Source organism: Andrena cerasifolii, chromosome 9 (genome assembly GCF_050908995.1).
Source record: "Andrena cerasifolii isolate SP2316 chromosome 9, iyAndCera1_principal, whole genome shotgun sequence".
NCBI lineage: Eukaryota > Metazoa > Arthropoda > Insecta > Hymenoptera > Andrenidae > Andrena > Andrena cerasifolii.
In genome coordinates, this window is record NC_135126.1 from 16,004,766 (window position 1) to 16,027,067 (window position 22,302).

Genomic DNA, 22,302 nt, shown 5'->3' on the forward strand with positions numbered 1-22,302 from the left:
AGGAACGTGTACTTGGATGGTATAATATTCAGGTACTCGTGGAGCAAGGACTGGGCAAGTACTGCGACCCCGAATTCGTGAGGTACACATCGCGGGAGATGCAAGAGGCGCTAGATATGACGCGTGAGGAGATGGATCGAGCAGCGCATCAGTTGCTGTTGCAAGAACGTCGTGGACAACCGCTGACGTACCAGTTGCAGCAGGCCACGGACCAGCAGTGGGCACCGCCGTACCAGCAAGGTCAGCAGCCGACGGGAATCGGGTATCAACCTCTGCAGGAGCAGCAACCTGCTGGCCCGCGCCAGTATCAGCCGTTCTATCGCGGTGGGCAGGCAACGTCGTCGCAGCCACCAGCACAGCAACAACCACCACCGTCTTAGCGACGCGATTCTCGTTCTGTCGGCCATATTCCTAGCTCCGTTGCATAGCCGTTCCCGATGAAGACGCTTTCGTGCGGCGATCTTCGTCCGGTGCCGGGCAGACAGTGATGCTTCCCGGGCACTCGGGAAGCAAGCACGCCTCGCAATCAATGCGGACAATGACGCGATGGTCTTTTCTACGTGTCCAACGCGTGAATGGTGAGAAGTTGATAGGGCGGATTTCGACGCGATCGGAGGAGGACGGGATGACGCAAGCAATAAAGCAACGAGAGCAACGACCGATCGCGCGTCCACACTGGTCTTTCGCACCCGGATCGGGTTGTATTTTGTATTTTGCGCGGACGCGTGCACGCCAACGCGATGAGAAGAAGAGAGGGACGATCACGGAGGAAATGAATTTTCTAAGGGCAGCTATCGAACGCGCGCGACCCTCCCGGCGAGCGTAGCTTCCTCTCGCCGCCGAGGAGGCAGGGAGTCCGCGCGGAATCGATCGATCCCCGTCGCTCTCATTCTTATCGTAAACTTTTATTCCTCCGATTGCCGGTTACTAGGATAACGAAATCGAACTCATTATATTGCTCTTCGTACGATATGGATTTCTAGATGAGATATAACAAGTGCCTAAGTATCTGTAACTTCTTTCGGACCAGAGAAGAGACTTTTATCAACTTAGACAAAGTACCATTTGCCGCGAATTACCAAGTTTCGTGTTGAGTGTGTACGCTACGATACTTGTAACGGATATTATAGATATTATTATTATTATTCGTATGTAACTGTACATATGCGTTGCGCGAGGATGAATGGCCGATAAAACGCAGGAACGCTACGAGATTCGTTTGTATAGTCTAGGTTGAGTCTACGCGCGATCGGCCAGCCGAGCACGCGACGCGTTTCTTTTTGCTCGCACTACGATCGGACGGTATCTATGGAGATATAAGTATATTCCTACGGAACCACGCATATTCGGACTCACCCATCGGGTACACTCGTTCTTGCTCGATGCCCACGTTTCGGCCCCTTTACGTGATCTTCCACACAAGAATTGGGACTGAACGATCTAGCATCGCTGTTTCATCGATTCCCGATAGTCCAATTCCGGAAACGTCTACCACTCGCGCGAGTCGCGTTCACCGACACCGATCTTTTCTATCAAAGCGCTCCAACGATTTTACTCGCCCTACCCCCTTCTTCCCCTTTTAGACTCGATTTTTACAAATTGCGCCCCAAACGAAATTTCAAGAGGAGCACGCGCGTGCGTGTGTATGTGTGCGTGTATGAAAGAGGAAGAGAGCGCGCTTGTCCGAGGAAGAATGAGCGTGAAGAGAGACAGAGAGAGAGTAGAAGCACGCGTCTACCTGGACATTTTCCTACATAGCTTTCGACACTGGACAGACGAATCGATCGGGAGTGGCAGCCGTTCCCTTCCACGCACAAACTTTATCGGCGAAAAGAATGAAAGCTGATCACCGCGGACATCGCGCAGCCTCCGATTTTATATCCTACCGCGTGCAATGGCGTTACTCTCGTGATCTAGGAACCAGAGAGCGGGAAATAAAGGCAGGCGTTTCGAAATATGTATCGCGGAGAAGAGCTTTGGACATCGTGAAGTAACTCGTGACTGATTTTTAATCACTCGTCAAGTGTCTCGAATCGGTGTTCGGGCTGATTCCAGTCCAAGAAGGCGAAAGACCGATTCGATAGTGGCCGACAATGATCAGCTCAGCCGTTCCTTCTTTCGACGCGCTTTCGTTCGCGGACGTTTGACGGGAAACGTTGCAGAGGTAATCTGCAGGAGCGCCAAGGTGTTGGAGGAAAGCCGAACGAAAGAATCGCCGTGCAATCTCTCTCGTGTACCTTGAAACGACGTCGACAATAATTCTCATCGATGACATTTTCAGAAGCACATACTCCGTAGCTCCTCTCTCGCCGCGTTTTTCCATTACCAAGCATTCTACTTTCGCCTCGTCGCAAACGCGTTAGCCATCATCCGAGCCCTAGGTTTCTCGTTTTGCGTTTCGTTCCGACCTAATCGGATTTCAACGCATTGCCGGCTACCGTTAGCTACGCAACTTTTGCCCCACGATTCTGGGACAGCCTGTATAAATTGCCGCTCGAAAGTTCGGAGTCGCCCGACGCACATTTGTTAGGCGCGCGTGGGAATAATCAACTCGAGGTGCGAAGCTGATTGGACGGTAGCTATCCTCGTTCATCACCTCTCAGGGTACCTCCCGACTTTCGAGCGGCAGCTACAGATATTCTAATAGGATATCAGGATGCGCTCGAAGAGCCGCGGGCGACACGAGCTCTTCGCCACCAAGGGAACCAAAATGAAAGAGAACTGTTCAAAAGAGACGCGAACAAATCGACTCTGGACATTTTCTTAGGGGTACGTGGTGTGTGTGAGGTGCCGGCCAAGAGAGAACCGAAACGAAATTCGTACAAAGCGAGCGACACCCGCCGAGGCACCAGTCGCGTCCTAATATTTAAATAATCGTCCTGGTAACGCTACTTATATACATTGTACTCGACCTTTCGTATTCATTTTTATTCCAGCGTCTTTCTAACGATTACGTGTTTGTGTATCTAAGCGGTCTTTTTATACTGTTGCGAAGTGACGTTTACACCGAATATCGTAGGGTACGCGCGTAGTAGAAGAACCATTATTATCTTTAAAAATCGAGACGCGCCGCGTCGCCGCGCCCCGTAAGTGTTTTAATAGGCGTGGTTAGAGAGACCAACATTTTTTATGCTATGAGACTGTGAATCGTCGGAAACGTACGGCTACTTAGGAGTGATCGGTGGAGCAGTTGATTAAACGAAAGAGCAAACGCTGATCGCAACGAGAAGTAGACCGGAGGAAATGGTAGCATAGACGGTGTTTTAAACGGAAAGCAAACGAGTTCCGAACGGAATCTTACAGTAATTCTACTACTTTACTCTCCTAGGACGGTAATGCGTACAGAAGGGGGGCATGCTCCCAAGTTGCACTCGCGGTTTCATAAGTTGAGCGACTATAATGATCATACGATCAAAAATTGAAGGATTTGCTTACTCGCGATACCACCGGTCTCGTAGCACAGCTTAGGCTCTCACACACGCTAATCGCACCGCTTATTTTTATTACAGACGTTGTTGCGTTGCTCGACGATCGCTCGAATGGAAGCCAGCCTCTGTTCCTTTTCTTTCTTTTTATGGTAACAGCACAAAAGCCGTACACACTGTCGCGTAGACGAGGAGTGAAGCGATCCTCTTACGTTTTTCTGTCCATCTTCGCTATCGAATCGAAAACGTAACCGAATAGCTCGGGAAACGATCGAATTTCACTTCTTGCGCTCCAACAGTTTGCGAGCGTAAAGCGTTCCCAAAGTTGGGGAGCATACTCCGGTTGCAGGACCAGGCCCAACAGGGAACACGACTCTCGTTAGGAATTTTACAGAGTTAAGAGACCCCCGCCCCGGTGCACAGCCGACAGACACGCACACGATATATACTGCCGTTTTCTTTCTTTTTTTTTCCTTTCGATTTCTGCTCCCCTCGCTTCTTACTCGTCAGACTTTTCTCTCGTTCGAACCTGTTCCCCGCGTATCTTCGAAATCGATTCCCTCGAAAAACGAACACTCGAGGAACAATTTGCAAACACTTTCACGTGCGCAATTCTTCGATTTATCTTTTGGGCCGTGTATTTGCGAGAGAAGAACGCGTTACGCGCACAGGTGGATGATAAATGGGACTTGTTTGTTGCGCGCGAATGGGTGAGATGACGAACAAGCGTAATCACGGGACAAAGCTGTGTCTATATTTCTTATAGCGAAGGAATTGCCGAACTCGCGGCCACTAGGCTTATCCGTTTTCCTTTTTGTTACTCGCGATTATGGGAGTCGATCGATCGGTCAATGTTACCCAAACGATTTACTAACATAGAATTATTATTGGTATAACGTCCTTGGGAAACGAACGTTGATGTAAACGTTCCAACAGAGGAGAGTAAATGGAAAACCAAAGCTGACCGATCGATTGATCGAGGAATTAAAGATCCATCGTTACACCTACGCCCACCCTGAATAAATACTTCGCTTCGTTTATTCGAGCGGATTCAACGTTTTACGCTCGACGTATTTTTCGAGATCGCGAAACACCGAGAACGTGAAACGACATTTTTTGGTAAAGCGAAATTGTTTAGCGCAAGGATATTCGAATGTTATATACACGCGTATGTGCATGTGGTTCCGAGTTTCTGTGCGAACGAGACTGACGTGGACGACGATGGAACTGCATGAACGATATCTGCTGAATAGAGAACAAACCAAAAGAAAAATGAAAAAAAAAAAAACTAACACGAAGAAATTGTTGTTGTTAATGTTGTCAAAAATGTGTCAAATTAAAATATAAGGATTTCAAACATCTCAAGGATCTGGTTTCATGGAGTTGCGGCGACGGAGATTGAATTCAACGAGCCTCCTTCGAAATATTGTTCGTCTTTATTTATAAAGTAGTATGCGTACGTGTCGCTCTCGACTGCGTTTTCTTTGATACCGTATGTTACATTACTTACAAGAAATGTCTCGATCGTTGGATCGCGAAAGGAACGATACATGGAAAAAAAATGGTTATTTCCGCGAACGTTGCCTTCGACCCGGGGGGGGATTGAGAGTGTTGGATCTCTTCGGCGCGGTTAACGATTGCCACGGATGTGTATTGTGTACAGCCACTAGGGTGCAGCGATTTCCGCGCGCGAGCGTGAACAGCAGATAATTCCTAGAGAACTGTTACGAACTGTGCACGTACAGGCTAAAGCAAGGCACAGGTATATACAGTAGTAGCTGGCGTTTCCGGTGAAAGCTAAAATTCCATCCTTGTCTTCGAAACTCGATCAACTCTGTTCTCCTACCCGAATTCATTCACGTCGGGTCGTCTGAGCCCGAGCGTAATAAGTTAGAAAAGAATTATTTGGTTTAAGGACAGGCTAATATTATTTCGTTACTTGCGCCGCCTTTTTCGCCTTGACGAGTTCCACCAGCTCCTGCAACGTAACCACCATGCCCGTGAAAATTCGTAATGCTAATTATACAAACAATCGACTGTCTTTTACGATCTATATCTACGGGACTTACCTTATACCTCCTTACGCATTCCTTTTTCGTCCTAGTCGGTATGCAAGCTGCGATTTGATCCCACCTATCGGGCACGGTCGTGGGATAAGTTTTCAGGGCTTGCTCCAGAAGTTTCTGCTCCGCTGGGGTCCACGGTGTAGCCTCCTTTTTCCCGTCTTTTTGCTCGGCAGCGATACCGTTCGATATAGGATGATCTAAACGCTCGGTGACGGCCGGCATTCGGTCCTCCACGGACTCCTTGGCCTTTTTCTCCGCGATGAAGTTGTCGAAGGCTTTCTTGTTCGCTTGCTCTTTCAGACTTGACTTGCTGAAGTCTGTGGACTGTAGGTCCTTGGCTTTGGCGAGAACCTCCTTCGCGTCACGCGTCACACCGGCAGAAGAGCTACTGTGCTGATTGATAAAATTGGCCACTACCTCCCAGCGTTGGTTCGTTCCCGCTGGGAACAAGTTCACGGCCTTTATTAACAGCTGCAGGTCGTTCTCGTTCCACGGAGCAGTGTAGGACTTGACCTGTTTCTCCGGTGTGTTTCGCATATCGTTGGTGATCACCCCAGCCCGGCGTTCCGCTTCGATCTTCTTCTCGGTTTCCTCGACGATGCCGAGAAACGCGGATCTACCATCTGCCTGCAACTTTCTCATGGCATCTTCCAGCTGAACGAGCTTGAACAGCTCGCAGATCTTCTCCACGCTCTCCATGTGCCTGATACTCTCCACCGAGTTCTCCGCGAAGTAGTTGTTCGCTTTACAGAAATCTCTCAGCGCTTTCCTTTCCTTGCGAAGGGCCTTCTTTTGCACCTCCCTTTCTTGCTTCAGCGCATCCATCTTGGCTTTCTCCTCGCTGTCTCGCTTCTCCTTCTCTACTCTCTCCTTCTCAGCCGCATCTCTCGCTATCCTCTCTTCCTCCTGCTGCCTCGCCTTCGCAGCCTCCTGCTTCGCCTTCTTCGCCGCTGTCTTCCTGTCCTTGTCGTCCTGCTGGAACTTCTTTATTCTAGGGTCTGTGTTGTAAGCCATGTCGACCAAGCTGCGTATACGCGTCATTTCCTCTTTCTTCCGCTTTGCCCGTGTAGCTTTGTTCTTCTTCTCGATCCACTTGCGCATGTCTCGGCTAAACAAGCAATTGCAAGTTACAGAATATAGTAAGGGGATCCCAAAGACTAAACGTATACGAGGCATTCCATCTACAAGTACTTACTCCTGACCGCTCTCTTTGTCTTCTTCGTCTAGGTAAGAGTACTCGCGCCACGAATCAAACTCGTACCAAAACGAATAGAACTTTTCCACTTTGTCTCTGGGCGTGTCTGGCCAACCTAATCGCGGCACGGGCTTTTTCACTGACCACCTCGCGTTTTCCTTAAATGCTTTACCCATTATCATGTAAAAGTCAGTTTTGCAGTCTTTCTCGTCCGGTAAATCGTCGTTAAAGTAAGGATCCACGCTGTCGTAACTCCGCCTCTTCGCGGAGCTTCCTAGGATCTCCCAGGCCCGCGTGATACAGGTGAAATAATCGTCGTCCGGCCGAATCTCCTCGCCCAGCGCCTTACGTTTATCTGGATGGTGTTTGAGGATCTTCTGCTTATCTGTAATTCACCCAACAAATACTCTTTAACCGCGTTAATCAGAGCATCGGGCGCGACGGCGAACGATATAAGATCTACATTCCTTTACAAAGTATACTTTCAACTTTCTTTACGTACAAGCCCGTTTTATAATATCTTCGGTCGCTTTGTGCCTGAGCTTCTTCAAGCCCAACACCGCGTAATGATCCTGATCTTTCCACTCCTTGGGGTCCAATGACCTCAGGTACTCCAGGTCATCTTCGAACTGATACTGAGAAAAGTCTTCTTCGTCCGACGACTCTGATATCCTGGTACGCGTGACACTGCGATGAAACTGTGCAGCCCATGCTTGCGCCGTGGAGTATAGGACAAGGGCACTTGATGTACATGTTACTGCCTTGGAAGAATCTGTAAGTCACATTTTATGCATAATCGACTGATTTCTCCTTATGGTTTACCCAAATTTCCCGACTACTTTACGATATATATGTATATACATGCTATATATACATACAAACATATATGAAACGAACTGTAGTCCCTGACCGCGTGGGTATATATCAGAACCGTGAAATATTTGTAATTCTAAGGTCACCTTTACGGTTTCCATGGAACATTTCCCCATGAAAGTATTCTTTGCAAATGATGTTGAATAAATCAAAGATCCGTACGAGGTACGGGTGTCGAGTTTAACTGTTGGGAATCTTTGTACAAACTCTCTTTGTCCGAGGAAAACCTATTGTGCTGAAAGACACCTAACCTACAATGGCCGGTGTCAAACCTCAGACATCAAAGAGAATTCGAAGGCTTACCGGATATCGCGTTGAATGCTGTAGAATCGTCGTTACCCGTACCGTCCGTCATCATTCGCTACCAGCAAGCTGTTATTTCGGTCGAGAAGCTACCAGAAATCTTACAGCGAAAACATTAGCGAACGATACTATCGTGGTACAAACATCTCAGGGGGAAACGAGCGCGTTGTATCCAGCACTTTGGCGCTAGGGTGTAGAATTATCGTCTCGGTTTTACGCAAGTCGCTACTAGCGGGCATATTATTGTCCATAATATAGTCACTCCAGTTTCGTTATGATTTTGTTCATTTTCTTACAGTGTAAGAATATAGATCTATTTATTGCAGAGATATTGCAATTCATTAAATATTTTCTTCAATTTTGGATCTAGGAACGCCATGGCCATCTGACGGAGACATCTTTGAACTGAAGCTGCTTTCCTACCTTTCCATCAGACGAGGTATACGATAGACCTATATCACCTTATGGATGTCGTGCCGCCCCCCAAACTGTGTTATCGACCCATAATTTGAGGTCTGAATGTAGTGGCATCTGCTCATGAACAGCGCTCAACTCAGGAACTACTCTGAAATGTGTTGAAATGCTGAAAGGTGTGTGATTTGTTCAGAGTGAGTTTGATACAAAGGCAGGAACATACTATTGAAACGCCACGCCACCCGACGCGTCCACACACGACGCGAACAGTGCACATATGTAACCGTGACCACACTCGACGCGACGAAACATCTGTAGCTCATCTAGGTATATTGCGTGGTCGCGTGAACATTCTTTGCATGGACATTCTTCTTAAAAACGAATTAGACGATTATGACGATCAAGAAGATCTAATGAAAATGGTTTGCATTTATCTTTTAAAACGAAGAAGGAACAAAAAAATGAATCGACGGTACTGGGTTCATCAAATAAATCAACAAAGAAGTATCCTTGGTGAATTTCATGTTCTCCTTAAAGATTTACTTAAAGACGACGAACGATTTCATATGTATTTTCGAGTAAATAAAGTATAATTTGAGCAAATACATGAATACATTAAAGATGAGATACATAAAAAATGTACGAAGTTCCGTGAAGCAATTCGCATGCGAGAAAGACTTGCGATTAGTCTGAGGTGAGTAAAAAAAATTCCTAATACATAAAAAAGATTTAGTTTATTAACTCTTCTATCAAAAACTTTTAATTTACTGTAAAAAATATTAAAAATGATTTCCTAAACTTAAAACTTGTATTTTTGGAATGCACTCGTTAAATGCTATTAAAAGACACAAAAATGAATTTTGTTAGCTGGATTTGCAAATTCCAAATCTTCTTAAGGTGTGAACAAATGTATTTCTTATTCTACATATTACAGTACGCAAATTCTGAGTGTATTTAATTTTTCCGGCATGAGCCGCCATATTGAATTTTGGTTCAAACAGAATCTTTCATAGCTTAGAGGGCGCGCAAATACTGATCCAAAAGTTTTGCCGGAGTTTCCACCCCCTGATGTGCGCCGAATGCACAGGTGAATACGCGGCTATAGAGGGTAGACTTTTGCTACGCTATGCTTTGGCTCGGTTTGTCAACGACTCGCGCGGATGTTTCTCCGAAAATCCATTTCGGGGATCAAGACACTATGGCGCTCAAAATTGGTATTTCTTCAAAGTCCGTGTAAGCTATAAATTGCAAGATGACATTGTTTATTAGTACTTTACGTGTAGTAGAATACTTTCACGTATCGTACGGCGAAAAATATTAAAAATTCACGCTGTTACTGACATTTCTGCAACTTTCTAATGCACTGTTTAATCATTCTAGTGAAGTAATAATAATTGGATCCTATTTGCCCCGAGTATTAGTTTACCGCCAACACTGAAATTTACAGTAAAATCTAATTCTTAAAAGCCTCGCTGCAAGTTGTATGGTGCATCAGTGTCGTGGGGTGCATGGATGCAACTGCAAATCGAGTTACTTTTCAAACCCGCATTGTGAAATAAAATTTTGTCTAGCCCTCAGAAATTCATCGGTTCAGTGAAGTGTGTGCACGCCATACTTAGTGCATATTATCTCGTGATTTCTCAATTCGCGCATCAATTTCATAGATTATTGGACCATGTGGGAGGCCTTTTAACAGGATTCCATTGAGACATACCCGTTACCTAGAAGACTTTTTCAGAAACTGAAGGACATTTAAAAACAGGAAGTGCTTTTGCAATCGTGTGTAATGCGATTGTAGAGTCGACTACCTGTGCCTGCCAAAAAGTGTTTCATAGAGTACCGTGGCTGTATGTGTTAGTGATGTGAATTTGACTCCCATAAGGTGATAGGTCTATCGCTCTATCCTATATTTCGTTGATGTTAATAACTAAGAGGGAGAAACAAGTATGTCACTCACATTTCTCCAAATATTCCTGCAGCTATTCATTTACACCAAGTTCAACTAAAATGTATTTATACATTATAAATAATATTATGTGATATGTATAAGCATTAACATTAATGTATCGAACGATTAAACATTAAGAATAAAAGAGAATTCATTCGGCGTAGAAAATCATTTGCAAATCCAAGGCCAAATGTTACTAATTGCTTGATATCTTGAGTTCTATCGAGCGTAGTTAATAATAATTTATACTGGGCGGTTAGTGTGAATGTTGTTAACATTATTTGTCATAGCAATAGCCACTGGAATTGATATTTTAGCAGAAAATCCATTTTTGCCGAAGAATTCGTTGGATTTCGCAATTGTAATTAACCGTTGACCTTGTTTTGATCAGAGGGCATCCTTTCTCGAAGTCTAGGTGGGGAGCTCACGGAGCTCCATCATGGAGGTCCTACACTGCCATCAACTGCCATAGGTATGTACATACACTGTATGCACTGTATCTTTTAACACAGGACCAGGGCACAGCCGACTCTAGTACTAGCCGTGCTGAAGGCAAAATGGCAACACTGTGAGAGTCCGGCTTCGATATACCTAACCCAACCTACCGTATCAGCCTCCCAGCCTCTCGCTAACCACCGCCCTCCCGGCTACACAATCTCCCTCTACCGACCTTTGGGTTTCCCGTCTATTTTTCAAATGTTTATATTAATGTACATAGGTAGTACTGAAGTCCTCTAAATATCAGAATCGAAGCAATAATCCAGGTGTTTTATTTATTTATATTAACCCTACAGATCCTTATTTCTGCGTGTAACACATTTATTTATTACAATCTGTAGCATTTTTGGACATTTTGTTTTACATATATTTTTTTTATACAAATTTCACATATTCATTAATAATGCCACGGCGTTGGTGTGTTCCCAATTGCAAGGGAAATTATGGTAGTACTTTGAAAGATAATAATTACAATTCTATATTTTATTCCCCAAAGATAAGGAATTACCGAAAAAATAAATGGTTGCTATTCCTCGTAAAAATTGGACACCAACAAAATATTCTGCCGGTTGTAGATGATTCCATTAAAAATTATATATCCGGTTATGGGTCCCAATCTGTTGCTAAAAAGTTAAATTGCAATATATATATATAGATTATTAATTATGGAGGATAAAATAGGCAATGTATATATACTTTGATCACTTACAAAGAGGGGGCCTTTCTGTTCTCACTGAAGAAGTGATAACCTCATTTATTCATATGTACGCAATAATGGAAACCATAATAAATGATGGTAATTTGGAATCTTAACTTTTGCAATCTGAAAATCATAAACATATTTTATGTAAGTTAACATATATTAGTATTCAATCAGATATACATTATTTAGCATTTTCAGATGGACAAGTGTTTGTGGTCAAGCTTACCGCAGTATTTTGTTTAAATTATTATCAATTTTTTCAAATATTTTATTAAACGATTCTGTGAAAACCATAAATAATAGTCAGTTGGAAATGCGCGCAGATATCACTTCTAAAAATCATAAATTAAAAACTTTAATTAAAAAAAACAAGTAGTTTGAAATCATTTTTTTTTTAAGTTACGTTTAATGTGGTGTGCCCCCGTAAGTGTGTAAAAATTTAAATAAAGTAAATTGTATATACGTACCGAAATTGTTGCAGAGCAACTTCCAACTATACATCGCATTTTCATTCTGTCATCGCATATTTCAAAATAATTACGAACAATGTCGCATTTCTTTTGGCCCATTATGTCGATATGTTTTTAAATATCACTAATAACTATTATACACTACAACTAATATTAATTTGACACTTAATTTAAAGTATTGCTAACACTAACAACAATAACTTTCCTAATATGTACAAACTTACTACTAATTTTATATTAATTATGTAGATTATTAACTATTTTTCTTTTTTAATAAAGACAGTGTCTCGAGGACGAAAACGTGTCTTGCTGCGAAATATAATATTTTTGTATTAAATTCAACGTGCTCGCCACTAGTTCAGAGGTACAAGTGATTCTGGCCAATTGGTCTTGAACCCTCCGACTCAGAGTATTGCTCTTCGCATTTGTCTATAAGATCCTTCATCGCTGAACCTCTCTAACTAGAATCTCTCTTTTCATTACTTAATTTACAGATGCTGTCTTTCATTTCGGTTTTTCCTGCATTGATGGAGTTTTAAAAAGAGAGACACCAGATAAAGAGGCCCAGCGATAAAAAGACTTATAAACAAATCGAATTTCCTTTAAAAAAATGTGACATTGATCGTAAATATTTTGGAACGTGCTACACATACCCGATGCGTAACAGATAGGATACATTACTGTTATAAAACCGATATAGCCAGAAATTTCGGTTCCTTATAACAGTTATTCAAAATATCGATTCTTCATAACTGTTTCAGTCAGAACCGATATATAACAATTTAAAATAATTATTCTCAGAACCGTTTCAACCCCTGCCTCTAACACGATTTTATAATTAACTGCATAATTGTTCCGTTCAATAGGTAATTATGCTAACCTCTTTTCCTCGAGTTGCCTTAACCTGTTTGGCTTCGTGCCAATAATTTTGTCTATTTCAGGTCTCTATTAACTTATACATACTTTTATCAATTTTTAAATCCTTCAATTTGGTTGAAAGATAGCTTTATCTTGTTTCACAGTTATATTTTCTTGAAATCTCTGTAAATATTTAAAATATAATGCATCACACCACCAAACTACCCCGAGAGTCCACAAAATATATACTACGTTTATAAATATTAATATACTTCTGTATTACTTCTACTTACTATAGTTTTGATATTATGTATTGGTTATACGTAATTAATAAAAAATACCCATATATTAGTATAATTTTATATCACAAAATAACGTTAATTATAATGCTGAGTATAAAACTGTACTAGGTATTGAAAATAGGACTCCCGATAGTGCCGATCCTCGCATGAGCGGTGTTGCCACGTTGTATAGCACGGCTAGTACTAGAGTCGGCTGTGGTATGGCGTATCATGGCGTATGCAGTGTAGGCAGTGGTATACTACCAAATGCAACCAAATTGACCAAATGATACCAAGGTTAACATAAGGATCGGCCACGTTTTTCTAACTGTGACGCGAAATTAAATTGTATGTACATAACGAACGCGATACATTGCTTTTATATTCGTAGTTGAAAGAAAATAGGAGAAAGTGAATTTTTCCAATTGATGGTACATACTACGTACGTTTAGGATGTTTAAGTGTAATCAATAATGTTGAGCGATATTTTGACATGTTTTGGTGATGCTAACCAATGCTAACCAACGCTAACCAATGCTAACCTATATAAGTAGATCGTTGACAGACGCAAATCAACGTATATGAACGTAAATGAATCTAGAAATTTAATTGAATCTAATAATGCACCATACTATGAGAAATAAATGGATACAGAGATGAAATCACACAGATCTTTACCACCGTTGGTTGAGGGCAAAATTCACGGTTATTTGAGATTTGTCATAGACCAAGTTATTTGGCTGAAAAGAAATCTCGGAGAAATCAGAGTGTTTGCATCTTGGTGGGGTGAAACTGATAGTGCTCAATTTAGGTATTTTACATTTCGAATATTTCACATTTTCCAATTAATAGTACTCAATTTACCTTTACTTTTGTAGACCGACAGATATTACAAAGAGCGTTACAAGATCAGAGCGGGAAACAACTGTAATTTATGCCATTTGCACAAGTATAAATCTCTTTGAAGAATATGTTAAGAATTGCGAGTGTGTAGAATTAGTGATTGTTACAGAAGAGGAAACTAACGCAGTTATAGGAACATCTCGAATCACAGATTTATTAGAGGTCTTTGAGCTTAAACCACTTTTTAAGTATATTCCAATAATAAATGATTCTGGCAATAAACTGGGAGAAGTGCATATTTCTATGAAATTAGAACGTGCGGCGAACCCTTCAAACATGCAGTTGAAAACACACAAATATGATAAAAAGCAAGGTACTGATTATGGCATACTATCAGCTGGCGATAGCTTTAGAAGTCGAAAAGATGTGATAAGTGATAGATACAACGCATGTAGTAGATTAAAGTTCGATGAAAGTGAAGTTTATAGATCTATTTTGAAGTCGAAAAGAACAGAATTTCAAGAACCTTTGAGAACAGTTAATAACGAAGAAATGGATAGACTCGTTGCACAAGTTGTTGCAAGAGCGCAAAAACTCAGACGAGCTATATTAAGAGAAACGTATAACGAGGATGTTTTGGCTTTCAGCGATAATATATTAAGCGATAGCTCAGAATCTTGCGCTTCTGTCCAAGACCAAGTCACATTATATGAATACTTTTTGGGCAGGGATATGAGACCTATCGATGAACGTAAAGCACTATGTACATTGAGATCAACATCACCACCTCCAGGTTTGATAGATCTTGCATCCAATAGTTTTAAATGTTATAGATATGGTAATAAGAAGATAACGCCTAGTAATACATCTGTTACACAAACAAATTCCTCCTTAGAAGACGCAAAACCATTGGAAGAAAAATCATGTGCCAAACCAAAAGGTTCGCGAGTCATTTAAGTAAGAATTTTTACTTCTCCGCTATATTAAGGAAAGTTATAATCTTAGTTATATAATGTTTCAGAAACTCAACGCTCGAACCATGCAGGTGGAATTAGAATTTATGTGGAATCATTTACTCTAAGTCCTGCTGGCTATAGACGAGTTAAATCTTCTTCTTTATCACGTATGTAGACTTATAAAACTTATATAGATAACATTTAAGAATATTTTAAGTACACGTTTGCTGCATCTACTGACATAATGTTGTATCGGTCTTCAGACAATGATAATAGCTTCTTGTCTGCAACATATTTTGTACAGTATGATATACCGTGTGGTCGTATGGACGAGAAAGGACAGAAACTAATGAGAGAAAATAAACGTATTAGCATATGTTCCAAGAAGCAAAGAAATCAAGGTATGCCCATCGCAGTGTTGCCCCTTACAATCTTCATAATACATATATTAACTATTGATAATGATGTATTGGAATTAATGAAAGTATGTACCTTTGCAGTAATATCCTTCAATCATGGTGGCATATATAGAATATCAACACTAAAAGCATATGCAGAGTATTTCATAAAGTTTAAAATACTTGTCCGTCATCTTAATAGAAAATCGTTAACTGAATTAGGCACAGGTACTATGTACGTTAATGATATCGTACAAAGTGAGAATTGTAGTACCACACACCGTTTGATAATTCTTAATAAAGGAATCAAAATTGGCCAATTAAGCGTAATTGTAGAATTAGTCTTAGATTCCACTCACTTTGGGAGCGAGTATATCGGTCAGTATATTTTAACCAAGAAAGCAATGTTAATCAGAATGTAATGCAATCATAGTATATATTACGTTTCTTTCTAGATGGTATAGTGTCTTTGAAAGAAAATATTCCTGTTTTGGAAACACAACGGCTATCGAGCCAAGATAGAAATAAAAGAAGCAAAAGTGCTACAGAAGCTCAATCGAAAACAAGTAGTCAAGTATCATCAGTTTCGGCAAAAGAGGTAGACTGTTTAAATACTGACCGAGATTTACTTGTTACAAAAAACATATCCCGACACAGGACAAAGAATATAGACGACAAGAAAGTTGATGCTAAAGATCAAGAAACCAGTATTAACGATAAGGTACAAATATATAATTTAACACATTATTAGTTTTCACTTTCTCAAATTTATTATCTTCGTTAAGAGAATAATCGGTCCACAGGTTTTACTTCAGGGCTTGATATATATAGCTGAAGGGAAAGATTTGCCAGAATTAAATACGTATTTAATATGTAGAGCATTTTGGAAGCAGGATAAGAGTAGAAGTCAAATTTGTAACAACACAAGAAATCCGTGTTACCAGTTCTGTCAAGTAACTATTTCAGTTCTTATATATGTCTATAAATGTACACATGCACACGTGTGTGTTGTCATCATACTATCTTTTTATATTGCAGTTAGTACCTCTTATTCATGACACTGATTTGCTAGATCGTATTAAAGACAATTACATAATCATTGAAGTTTACCATAGAAATAACAATGTAGATAATCTACTGGGATTGGCGAAATTGCCTATACATCAATTATACGTTGCGTACAGAGATCCACGCGTACTGCCTCATTTGTTACTATCTAAGGTATATATATATTTACACGCGCACACGCACACACATAATTGCTAATTAAGCAGATCATACCAGAGCTATTGATAATATTCTCTATAATTGCCCGTTGCAGTATCCTGTTGTAAGTGTAGATGGATGGGTACCAATTATTGATCCAGTATCTAGTCGATCCTGCGGTCAGTTACTTGCATTAGTAGCTCTTGGAACTGCGGAACAAATCGCATTGTTAGAAATGTCAAGAGGATTGCGTAATATCGGCACGACATTGCAAACAATAAGTTGTCCAGAAATGTTTTCTGGTTGCGCACAACGCTTGCAGAATACAAAATATTCTATAAAATCTGGCACGTATAAATTACAATCAAACATGGAAATACATACACAAGACGATGCCCAGCATTATACTATAGATACAGCCGAGAGAGAAACGTGTTTCTCAAATTTAAAAACTCAAGAATGTCAGACAGACATTTCAACTGTTAAAGAATTGAAATTGAACGAAGAGTCGCAAGAGAAGATTTCAAATTCGGAACATTCAGTTTTACATACTTTAGTTGACCGTTTAACGCATGTTTTAAATGTGAAAGCCAGTATAGATCAGGCAGCAGACACAGAGATTGAATCAGAAGAAAAGCAAGGAGCTAACGTAGAAGAAATGTGCATAAACGAATTGAACTTTAATAATGATTCAGATGAGAGTGACAACGGTAGCGTTAGACATACTTTTCAGTTACCTACAGAAACTTATAGAAGCGTGGGCGTCGGTGCTGAGTACGACGAAGGGGTAAATCAGGGATCGAACGCTGGTTACGGTACCACAGTATCTAATTCTCCAGTTGACATTCGTACAGAAAAAGAATCTGTGGATTCTGCACGTAACGAAACAATGTTTAGAGCTGTTATAGAGATCGAATGCGCATTGCATCTGCCGAAAATAGAGAAAGCTGATGAAACCATTGCGCCAAGTACATATGTATCTTTTCAGGCCAATAAATCTGATCGTTCAAAACAGTTAAACTCGTACATGATTACCAATGTTTTCCCAGATAGTTGCAATCCCAAGTGGAACTGGAAATGTAATACGAAACTACCAACAGAATTACTTTTGCACGTACGTCAATTTTTATTTTACTCACATTACTTGCTTGTTTTTTATGTAATTGTAAGTGTGTTTATTTTTAGGATGAAAGGAGATTCATCTTAAAGATCTGGCGTATTTTAGACACGGACACCAGTACGCAACTGAACTTGGAGCGAGATATTGTTATTGGATTTTCTGCTATTGATCTCTCTCTCTTAATCAATGGATTTCCTACAGTGTCTGGGTGGTTTCATATAATGGACTTTACTGGCAAATGCAACGGACAAATTAAAGTACCATTTAAGTTTCATTTATGTATATGTATATGCTATGGTATTTCTTCCTGCGTATTTTACTACCTACTGTATATTTCTATATTTTAGGTATCTATAACACCACTGGATAATTTATCGTTCTTCCGAAAATCAACATTAACATTAAATAACATGCGAGTTTCAACGTGTAATGCATCACAATTCGGTTGGTTTGCATCATGTACTGGTGAGATGCAATCTAGTGATACAGAAAGAAATGTTATGCCTGAACAGGATGAAAACAAGTCAGTATATAGTGAAAATCAACTGAACGGCTCTGTAACGCATGTTGGTCTTGAAGATGCATCTATGTCATTCTTATCCTTATCCTTGAAGTAAGAAAATTTCATTCTCTTCCTCTTTTATTTCCAGATAGGTATATGTATTCTTTGAAATTTTTTATCCGAATACTTATCTTTCTTATAGACAAAAACTAACTGAATTAGATGAAATTACAAAACGGCTGGAATCGCGACTACGCGATGTCACAAACACAGCTTTTGAAGACGACTTTGAAAATGAATTCGACTTAAATGAACCAAACGGTGATAATGAGAATAGTGACTACAAAAATGCAGATACTATTAGGTCCGCGACACCGACTAATTATAATAACAATAGAATGTGTCAAATATCTCAGCCAGACAACAAGTTATTGCATAATATAGATGTTACGGAGGACGAAAAACAAAATGTACCAAGTACAAGTGAAATTGAAAATAGTGGGCTCGAGCCCTATAGTAGTAGTCGTAGTCGTAGTCGTAGTCGTAGTCGTAGTCGTAGTCGTAGTCGTAGTCGTAGTCGTAGTAGTAGCAGTAGCAGTAGCAGCAGCAACAGCAGTAGTAGTAGTAGTAGTAAAAGAGCAATTAGTTATGAAACAATTAAACCTGGCTCCTCTAAAATGTCAAGTTCCTATACTAAACGAAACTTATCGAATGATAATTGTGAAACCCATCATGGAGATGAGCATTCGGTGCAAGATACTAGAACGTCGGGGGATAACTTTACCGATTACCCAGAACGTGGAACAAAAACTCATATAAACTACTTACTTGACAAGTTATCTTTGCAATTCCCTCTACAACCGCATTCGACTAGAAGTATGCCAATGAAGAGAAATATTACCGATTTAATGATAAATTTACAACAAAACAACACCGATCTTCAAGATGGTAATAGGTGCAGACAAAAGCTGAAAGTATGCACCGTACCGACACAAACTGACAATGGAGATGAGGAGGAAAGTATTGAAATGTGTGAAAATGGAACGGCAGGTCGTCTGACTGATGTAAATGATGCGGTTAATGATGAAGATGAGGTAGCTACACAATCACAAATTTCGAATAAAATGTCAACAGTAATCCGCGAAGAACTAGTTGCCGAGGAAAACAGCGATACATCAAAATGCGATGAATTGACAAGTTATCTGGTAGCTTCGAATGTTCGTCACATGGATTTAAATAACATGTTTAATCCGCTTTTCTATAAACATTTAGTGCCAGACCTATGTCATTCGCAGGCATCATCAGAGGGAGATGCCATTGAACGATTAGACAATCGTTATGTTGAAGCCTTTAGTACATCGATAGATAGGAGATTAAATAAAGTACAAAATTTCATGGAGGACAGTGGCTTATCTTCGGAAAATGTTGAAGTCTTTAGGATGACACCCGCGGGAGTGGCAGAGAATATTGACGATAACATTGACATGACTCTTCTCCGTAAATCCAGTTACAATGATCTACTAGCGAGTAATAGTACAGAGTCAACTACAACTATATCGTTTGAAAAGTCACAGGCGGAACTGATTGATATAGTAGAAATGACGGAAAAGAGTTATTCTACTTCTTCTGACACGTCTGTTCCTGTATTATCGAGGCAAGCCCCTGACGGTGGTAACCCCGTAGAAGATGTCACAACACCATTACCGTTAATTCTACAGCAGGCAGATAAAGTTGAAGATGCATCATTTATTACTTATAACTGATGGGCAATGGAATGATCGAATGATGATCAGTAATTATTACTTAAATCACAAAGCAAATATTTGTTTAAGCATAAATGGATAAATGTAAATTGTTTCTTTGAATTTTGTTCGTAGATTAGCATTTTATACTATATATATTATTTATAGTCAAGACAGTTAAAATTCGATATCGTTTGTCTGTAATGTTTATTCATTGCTTACAAAGTATATAGTATAGTATAGTACACACACACACACACACATACACACACATATATATTAATACAAAGGTAATACTTGATATCGATCACTAGTATTCCTTTTGTGTAGACTGATTACCATGTATACGTAATGATAATATCAGCATAAAAATATGTATATTATCAATTAGAATCTACTATTGATACCACTTAAGCAGTTATATTATTTGAAGTACTTGCTTTATATACATATATTTAATCTCACTATTTTTTATATCATGTTTGTATATATAATATTTAAACAAGCATATATTTATTGTAAGGAATTGTATAAATGTTGATGAAAGCCGGGATATGCCGGTTCGGTGTAAGAAATTTCTTTAGTAAGTAAATATTTGCATTAAAATGTGATAAGGATAAATATTGAAATTCATTTTTGCCTATCTTACCATGTACATTTTTAGCAGAAATTTTTCTTCAAATATGAGTTATATAGCGTAAATCAATTTTATTTACTCTTTCAAGTAAGTAGAGAGGTAAGCTTCTCTACGCGACCATTGTGTAACAACTGTGGGATGCATCAACCATATCTTTGCTGTTGTTCCTTCGTGTTGATGTATAAGGGAACAATCTCGTATTTTCTAAAATGTTCGAGACATATTTTTAAACATACGCACGCACACACACACACATATAGTAATTACGATACATTACATCGAACATAACAAACTTACACGAAACAATTTTAACTCTGTTCTTTTATATTTTATTTGCTCTTCTAACTCTTTAGCCATGCATACTCTGCATAAAAATACTGCATTCTTCAAGTGCCAATAATCACCGATCGGTCTTTGACCACATATTTTGCAGATGTCTCTATTTTGACCGCAACATTTTAGATCTACTCCGAGTCTCATTTTTACCCTGCCTCCAAAATTGTGCTCAAATGTCATACTTTCTTTAGTACTGACATACATCCCTGGGCTATGTTGTTTTTAATATTAATTTATCGCGACGAAAGAATCGTGTTAAGTATTCTGGTAATGTTATTGTCATACCCTGGATTCGCATTGGTAACAAGTGTCTGCCTTTTGCTGTTGGTATCGAATGGGTATTTTGATTTAACCACTGGCTTGGGAAATACAAAAGTATCGTACGCGAACGGAGATGGATAATTATTCTTGAACGCAATCTGTTTGCCGAATCTGACAAGACCACCATAACCTTTTTTACTTATACTATGGGAACAAGGCTGGAAGCGAATGTGTTCTTTTAATTTGATTTGCATAGGCTTTAACATTATACATGTATGTATTACGGGCACTAACTCGTACCTTAGTTTTAAACGCTTTAAAAGATTCTAAAGTATTATATGAATTTGGGGCTACATTTTGATGCTTTTCTAATGTATAATGGCTCATAAAGGGGCTCATACCCTTGTCGGACGTATCGCGAGGCACTCCTGATCCAAAACATACTTTTGGTTGTTCTTGTTTTTGTATTACGTACTTAAATTCTCCTTTGAAATGAAGCAACTGATATTTAATTATTTTATAAGATAATATTTATAATATTCTTTCCTAAGAAAATCTAAGTCATACCTTTCATTCTGTTTTGTAATTCAGATTTATGAAATTGTATTGCTATATCAGCTTTATAATAGGTATAACAAAATCTTTATTACGTAATTTTTTCATATATTTTAAAATGAACAAGGACATGCGCCATTTAGCTGTTTCACCGATAACTTCAAAACAGATACATAGGTTTGCAGATCAACGAAATATTTTTGTCCTCTTCTAATTACGTAAATGAAAATCAATCAATTGCCACACTACAATTGGCATGTCTTTTCAATTTTATGATATCGTAATAGAGGGCATCTTTTCTTACCCTAGCCGTAATTTTTATATAAAAAATTGGCTAGTTTCACCGTTTTAAAGGACATGTAGAGCAGTATTTAAGATTGCAGTAATTGCACATGTTAAAATCATCGTTATCTTTGAATTAATGCCTATGCTTCAATTAATATGACATAGCGGGGAGCAGCTATTAGGTTTGTAATTATCGTAATTATTAAAATTTCGCGCGTTGCAGCGGCTTGATATCTACGCATGCGCAGCTTGCATTCTAAACGTACAAATTGAGCTGCTTTAATCAAATTCAGAACTTTGGTGAGAAGAATGATTACTCCGCTGCTTGAATTTAAGCTAGTAATATTATATGTGACTAGGCGACTATAAAATATAACGAGAGTTTGAATATATTGGCGTCGCGAGGGGAAGGAAGAAAGAAATGAAA

General features: G+C 39.6%; 4 protein-coding genes and 1 long non-coding RNA gene across 21 annotated transcripts in view; 2 read left to right on the plus strand and 3 right to left on the minus strand.

Annotated features, from left to right (window-relative positions):
• Ca-alpha1d (Ca[2+]-channel protein alpha[[1]] subunit D) overlaps nt 1–4,790 on the plus strand; it is a 41,720-nt gene extending 36,930 nt beyond the window's left edge. For all 5 annotated transcript variants that reach the window (XM_076819531.1, XM_076819533.1, XM_076819532.1 and 2 more), the window contains one exon: nt 33–4,790. In XM_076819531.1, the coding sequence (XP_076675646.1) occupies nt 33–380 (348 nt within the window). In that variant the 3' untranslated portion in view covers nt 381–4,790. The remainder of the gene's footprint in view (nt 1–32) is intronic.
• A 52-nt stretch (nt 4,791–4,842) lies between these two features.
• On the minus strand, nt 4,843–8,053 carry LOC143372906 (dnaJ homolog subfamily C member 2). Of its 2 annotated transcripts, none has more exons than XM_076819540.1 (5): nt 7,863–8,053; nt 7,189–7,458; nt 6,687–7,071; nt 5,495–6,599; nt 4,843–5,403 (listed from the first exon to the last, which is right to left on the minus strand). In XM_076819540.1, the coding sequence occupies exons 1-5, from the start codon at nt 7,915–7,917 to the stop codon at nt 5,353–5,355; spliced, it is 1,866 nt and encodes a 621-aa protein (XP_076675655.1). In that variant the 5' UTR covers nt 7,918–8,053; the 3' UTR covers nt 4,843–5,352. The 2 variants fall into 2 exon arrangements, with proteins under 2 accessions (XP_076675655.1, XP_076675656.1); XM_076819541.1 differs by lacking the exon at nt 7,863–8,053 and adding an exon at nt 7,646–7,808.
• Nucleotides 8,054–10,951: 2,898 nt separating this feature from the next.
• LOC143373512 (uncharacterized) lies at nt 10,952–13,208 on the minus strand. 2 transcript variants are annotated; one of them, XR_013086475.1, is made up of 5 exons: nt 13,047–13,208; nt 12,776–12,936; nt 11,652–11,757; nt 11,432–11,545; nt 10,952–11,345 (listed from the first exon to the last, which is right to left on the minus strand). It is a non-coding gene; the product is annotated as an uncharacterized LOC143373512 (long non-coding RNA). The 2 variants fall into 2 exon arrangements; XR_013086476.1 differs by having other exon boundaries at nt 11,652–11,706; nt 13,047–13,206.
• Nucleotides 13,209–13,449: 241 nt separating this feature from the next.
• LOC143373508 (uncharacterized) lies at nt 13,450–20,422 on the plus strand. Of its 10 annotated transcripts, XM_076820851.1 has the most exons (14): nt 13,913–13,961; nt 14,035–14,250; nt 14,525–14,670; nt 14,773–14,834; nt 14,899–15,000; nt 15,097–15,234; nt 15,334–15,609; nt 15,687–15,952; nt 16,035–16,184; nt 16,270–16,452; nt 16,553–17,551; nt 17,623–17,814; nt 17,905–18,170; nt 18,262–20,422. In XM_076820851.1, the coding sequence occupies exons 3-14, from the start codon at nt 14,639–14,641 to the stop codon at nt 19,820–19,822; spliced, it is 4,227 nt and encodes a 1,408-aa protein (XP_076676966.1). In that variant the 5' UTR covers nt 13,913–13,961; nt 14,035–14,250; nt 14,525–14,638; the 3' UTR covers nt 19,823–20,422. The 10 variants fall into 10 exon arrangements, with proteins under 10 accessions (XP_076676961.1, XP_076676958.1, XP_076676959.1 ...); XM_076820846.1 differs by adding an exon at nt 13,450–13,845 and having other exon boundaries at nt 13,913–14,817; nt 18,262–19,276; nt 19,355–20,422; XM_076820844.1 differs by adding an exon at nt 13,453–13,845 and having other exon boundaries at nt 13,913–13,983; nt 14,035–14,817.
• On the minus strand, nt 20,162–22,297 carry LOC143373511 (uncharacterized). Of its 2 annotated transcripts, XM_076820857.1 has the most exons (5): nt 21,603–22,297; nt 21,336–21,520; nt 21,060–21,253; nt 20,736–20,985; nt 20,162–20,642 (listed from the first exon to the last, which is right to left on the minus strand). In XM_076820857.1, exons 1-5 carry the CDS (start codon nt 21,607–21,609, stop codon nt 20,514–20,516), a joined length of 765 nt encoding a protein of 254 aa, XP_076676972.1. In that variant the 5' UTR covers nt 21,610–22,297; the 3' UTR covers nt 20,162–20,513. The 2 variants fall into 2 exon arrangements, with proteins under 2 accessions (XP_076676972.1, XP_076676973.1); XM_076820858.1 differs by lacking the exon at nt 20,736–20,985.
• Between the last annotated feature and the right edge of the window lie 5 nt (nt 22,298–22,302).